The 5717-nt window shown below is 52.2% G+C and overlaps 1 protein-coding gene across 1 annotated transcript; it reads left to right on the forward strand.

The window, feature by feature from the left end:
• Positions 1–1273: 1273 nt before the first annotated feature.
• CUNH3orf56 (chromosome unknown C3orf56 homolog) lies at positions 1274–2091 on the forward strand. The gene has a single exon (XM_034998279.1). It carries the CDS (start codon positions 1555–1557, stop codon positions 2089–2091), a length of 537 nt encoding a protein of 178 aa, XP_034854170.1. The 5' UTR covers positions 1274–1554.
• Positions 2092–5717: the final 3626 nt, after the last annotated feature.

Genomic DNA, 5717 nt, shown 5'->3' on the forward strand with positions numbered 1-5717 from the left:
CTATTGACTAGTAGGCGCTTTGTTAGATTATTGGCCCTTGTCTGCCATAAGTTGGAAATATCCCGCTCATTTTGTGTTTTGCCTTTTGATTTTGAACATGCCAATTTTAGATTTTATTTAACTAGATACTTAGTTTTTAAATTTAAATATTTTCTGGTTTTAGTGTCATGCAAAATGGCCTGCTCTCTCATATTCAGTTTTTGAGAACACTCCTGGGAATTTCTGAGCATTAATTCTATAGAGGATGTTCTGAACCTGCCTGGGGTGCCCATGTCACAGCCTACAAGTTCATGGATACAAACTGCTTTGGCTTCCTGGAACCGAACCTGTTTTCCTTCTAGAGCCCTCCTTTGGGCACTTCTGGAAAAGGGGCTCCTCCTCAGTGCTGGCTAGCCCATCAGTTGGGCCTTTCCCAGCATATTCCAGGCTTCCTCAGGCCCCTGTCTGGGAGGTGCTCCTGCATCTCAGGCCCGGAGTGGGGGTGGCTTTGCATCAAGGCCCTGGGAGCGCGGGTCTGCTGGTCTCTATCTGGCGTTTTACTGGGCCCCTGTCCCTGCTGGCATCGAGGATGCACCAACCTCCCCTCTTGTCTCTGGCTGTCGCTCTGCCTCCTTTATATCCCTAAAGACGACCTTCTGTGGGGCTGCTGCCCTCTTTTCAGCCCTGGGACTCCCCCCCACCCCATTCTTGGTCAGGAGAGGTTGAATTTCTTCTTCAGCCACACGTTTTCTTTTAAAATTTTTATTTAATTATTTGAGAGAGAGCACAAGCAGGGAGAGGGGCAGGAGAAGCAGACTCCTTGCTGGGATCAAGGCAGACACTTCACTGACTGAGCCATCCAGGTGCCCCAGTCACACAAGCTCACCCTCTGCCCTCCCTAACAATTCCAGCTCATAACATCAGGACCACACCTGCTTCCCAGGCCCCACCAGGAAAGAGCACTGATTCTCGCTTCCCTCCAACCTGTCCTCCAGCCTGGGCGCCAGGAAGGAGGAAGGCAGCTCTCAGATCTGGTTTCCCCAGTGACTCTTCCTCCTTCCCTGGGTGGGGGAGAGAAGGAGTAACCCTGATCACACGGTGCCCACCCAGACCAAACTCAGCCTTTCTCCTGAAACTGCCCAGTGTCCCTGTCCCATGAACTGGTTCTTGGTCCACCCTCTCTCCTCATCCTCCCCAAGATGAACATGGCCTGTGACCACCTCACCTGGAACTTCTCCTCTCCTCCGATCCCCTTCACACCCTTCTCCCTGCCCCATCTCTAACCCTGTCTGCTTACCCCACAGATAGCAAGGAGCCACCTGGAGGTGCCCTGTGGAATCAGCCCAGGAGGGAAACTCCTGGCCATCTGGCTTTGGAGAGCAGTTCTCATCTAAGATGGGGGCGAGTGCATCTACGGAACCAGCCAAGCAGAGCATCCACCCCGCATCTCAGATCCCTGAGGAAGACCATGTGGCTCCAGCTGTCGCCACCCCCTAGGCACCTGTGCACCCTGTCTGTGGCTTCTGTGCCTGTCTGGGAGCCCAGCCTGCAATTGACCCAACCCTCTGGACTGTCATGGGGGCTCCCTGTGCTGTCCACTCCTGGATGAGATACCCAGCCCCTTGGAGTTACACGTGGGTGCCCTTTGGCAGTCCTTTCTGGATGGGGCATCCCCCTCCAGCTGCCCCAGTGCCTTCAGTCTGGCCATGGGGCTTCTCCAGCTTTGATCCCCAAGTAGGGAGCCAGCACCTGGCCACCATGACCTCCAGTGTATTTCCTTACCCCATGGGACCACCACCCCCATACTCCTCAGTCTCTCCAGCTCTGAACGGGGACGCCTCTGGCCACTATCCCCAGGTGGAATGGCAGATTCCCGCCAGCTCAGCCTTCCCGGCTGCAGTGGGTGGACTGTCCAGAGCAGCTCCTCACTTGGAGAGCTGCCAAGCCCCTCCATCAGAATGGGCCTCAGGTTCAGCATTTGAGCACCTTGCACCGCCCTGCAGCCCAGAGCTCTGCCCTCTGCCCCCTTCCCCCATTGCAGACCGTCAGCCTGATCCCTTCTGTCCCCGCTCCCCTCGGCCACCCTGCAGGGCCTGCCGCCGCCTCTTCTAGCTCCGAGGTGTTCTTGGGAGCCACCCACTCCAACACTTAGGGACTCATGAGGTCCAGTGAGTGCTATGGTGCTCTATGCCTGAGGGTTTGCCGTGTTTATTTTAATGTACATCTGCCCTCCTGTAACAGATAGAGGTAAAGCATGCATTCATACAAATTCCTGAATGGTGAGTGTGTCCTTAAAACTGAAATAAATGTTAGTGTGCTATCGATTGTATCTTTCTTATTTTTCATACATATTTTAAGACCTAGCGTATATTTTAAGACCTAGCCTTACCTGTATATGTGTACAGCACAGTTCATTTATGTTTTCACATTTATTAGCATAAAGTTTTCAGTACTCTTACTTCCTATCATTTGTATTACCTGCTGTATCCCACTTTTCTTTCCTAATATTGCATATGTTAAAGGAAGGACAAAAAGAAAATCTTGCCATAGGTTTGTCTGTTGACACATTGATTCTCTTCTTGTGTCTTCTGAAGTGCCTCTTCACCTCTTTATTGTGAGCTTCTTGTTCATTTTGTAACTTCTTAAAGATGACAGTCAATTCATTTTTTGCTTTTATTCTTTTCTAATATGAATTTTTAATGCTATAAATTTCCCTTTAAACATACCACTTTAAGTGCACCCTGCAGTAGTGATATGTGATATGTTTATTTTTGTATCTTTTTAAACAATCACCATTAAGTTGTCTCCTCACTGTTCCAAACAAACCAGAATCCTCTCTGTGGTTTTTAAAGCCTCTCGTAGATCTCTAGAATATCCCAATCACAATTCCATTTGCTGCTGCTATTACAGTAGACTACTAATTAAAGTGAGAGCAGTGTTTATATAATAGAGTTAGCACGTTAACATGGGAGTTATTCACTTCTACTATTCATATACTAACAGCATGTGTGCTACCCTGAAAACTAGTTTCATTGAGCAGCACTTTGAACAAAACAAAAAATCTCATAAGTAGCGGTGTTTTCTTATACCGATCCTGAGAGATCATTAAAAATATGTTTTTGGAATTTGAAATAATTGATCTGGTAGAAGGTGGAATTCACTTTGAAGAACGTGCTTCTGTTCCTGGGATCTGCAGGTGCCTGGGAAATCCAGCCTATGGTAGGGGATCCCGTGCAGGCTTCCGCAGGGTGGGGAGGGGAAGGGGCCCGGGTCAGGAGAACCTGAGCAGGAGCAGCAGGTGAGCATGGGCGGGCCTCTTCCTCAGGGGAGGATCCACGTGCTGTGAGCCTTCCTTCACCCTGTGCAGTCCTCCACCTGGGAAGCGATTTCTCCCTCAAGAATGGACAGCGTTCCCTTCTCTTTACAACTTCCCTGTAGACTTGGTGTTCTGGAGGATGCTTTCTCTAAAGAAGATGTACATATGCCTTTGACTCAGACTGAGGCTTCTCTTGGACTGTGAAGATACCTTCCTCTTTTTGCACAGATTACAAAAGTCTGAACAGACCTGAGAGACTGCTGGTGACAGGTGCTCATGGGACTAGACACCCCGAGGAGGCCATGGAGGCTGGGGTTGGCCTCAGGAGGTAGAGCACTGCTTGGCTGTCACCTCCCATAGGGTCCCAAGGACCAGCCCGGACCAAGTCGGGGAGCCTCTTTGTGTGACCACAGCCCACCACAGACCCAGCTCCACCAGACACAAAAAGCACAGGGAGCCGCTAACGGTCACCTGCCAGTTGGGACTGGACCCTCAGTAGAGCTGCTTGGGAGGGAGGTCGAGGACCATATAAAATTTGCACCCCTGCCCCCTGCGGCCATGCAGTGCTCTGCTTGGGAGGTGTGCAGCCACCCCCCTGAGCCCCTGCCCTCCCTGAGGAATGCAAGGGGTTGCTGCGTCGGGAGCATTAGAACAGGGGAGGGGAGGAAACCAGGCAGGGTGCGGACATGAGCGCCAAACTCAAAGCCAAACAGACACCTAAGTGGTGGAGCTGATGCAGGCACCCCTCTCTGTCCTGTTCTACAGCCTGCTTTCCCCACCTCCCCCGGCCCCTGTCCCCCTCTGAGCTTACAGAACTCGACTCATTATAAAGCCTGGGTGTTCCTATGCCAACCTTACAGTTTTCCCACATTCCTATACTTTGTACTCTATTTCACACTAGCTTTTGTTACTTCAGTGACTGTATTTTCAAGGGATGCATTACATATTACATAGAATCACTTCAGAAAATGAGAATTCAGGGTCACTCGCCATACATACAATACGCACCTAGATACGATGAAAACAACGTGATGACACTGTGGTCAGATGTCCGCAGCTATGAGTCTATCTCCAGCGTGGTCTTGCTTTGATAATGAGATCGGCAGGTGTAGGAGTTGGGGCCAACTGCCCCCCTCCCCAGCTCTCTCCAGTGTCACACGTGAGTCCCTGGTCCCCGACTATTCTTTGACACATGGCACCGGAGACATCTGGCCTTGGCCACCTCCGCCTCTGCCGGCCCCAAGCTCCCCATGAGCTGTTTCAGTTCTGCCCAGTGTGTAGGGCAGGGGTTGAATGGAAGTCTCTGCTGCATTCCCAGAAGGAGGGACCCAGGCCTATAAAAAGAGCCACAAGCTTCTCACCCTATTTCCCTTCCTCTTAGGTTTCTGACTTGGTTTCCCCGGCCCTGCTCCATCACGCTGCTGGCCCTTGAAAACAAGATGCCCTCCCTTGTTGGCAGCTACTTCATCTTGGATGTGCTGGTCCACCAGTCCTGGGGAAGGTTGTTTCTGCCACTCTCACTGCCAGGCTGGGCTGACGCACCTCCCTGATGACGCTCACATCTCCCAACGGCCGAGTGAGGACGACTCATGGGGGCAGGGCTAGGGTGGGCAAACCTCACGCTGGGCTTACGTGCCTGTGCTTAAGCTGTGCTCTACACCAAAGAACTAAGGTTCCCCGACAGAGTCAGCTGCTGCGAGGCACCGGAGACCTTAGAGGGAGGGAAGAAGGGACAAAGCCAGGACTGTTCCCACTCAGTCGGCCTCCTGGGCTCTAGCTCTCCTGGGCAGCCCCTTCTAAGGCCATTCTGATGCCCTGAGTTCTGGGTTCTGGTAGCATCCTCTCTCCCCTCGTCATTCAGCTGAGAGTGGGGGTTTCTTGCTGTTGCCTTGCTGTCCCGCCAGGCTTCTCAGCTCTTCCATCACCTGTGAAACCAATTCTCTGAAACACATTCCCTTGGTTTATAAGATCTCCAGGGGCTTATCCCCTGGCAGACTGGCTGTGCCACATGGAAATGCCAAGGAGGAAGAAGGAAGGTGAGGACCTGCACCCTTGACAGGACTTTGACTGGGGGAGACAGGGCAGCCCTGCTGTGGTACCGGACTCTGGGTCTGGGGAGTCCCAGAACCTTCCCGCTCTCCCGCTGCTACTGGCTAGTTAACACTTAGTGCACGTGGGGTGTCAGGGTGGGAAAAGGTGGTGCAAGGAAGGGAGCAGTCAGGGCAACTGGGCTCAGCTGCACAACCAGCCTCTTGAGGGTGTGGCCACTGTCCAGCCAGAGGCCACCAGGGACACAGCTGCCACTGACAGGTGGGCTTCTTACTCCTTTCCAGTGGCAGAGACCACGGGGTGTCTTATGGAGGAGGTCAGAGAGAAACCATGACTGGATTTGGGCTTTGGCTGGGTGGCTTGGGGGATGTCT

The sequence above is a fragment of the Mirounga leonina genome, unplaced genomic scaffold, assembly GCF_011800145.1.
Source record: "Mirounga leonina isolate KUSES-001 unplaced genomic scaffold, KU_Mleo_1.0 Mir_94, whole genome shotgun sequence".
NCBI lineage: Eukaryota > Metazoa > Chordata > Mammalia > Carnivora > Phocidae > Mirounga > Mirounga leonina.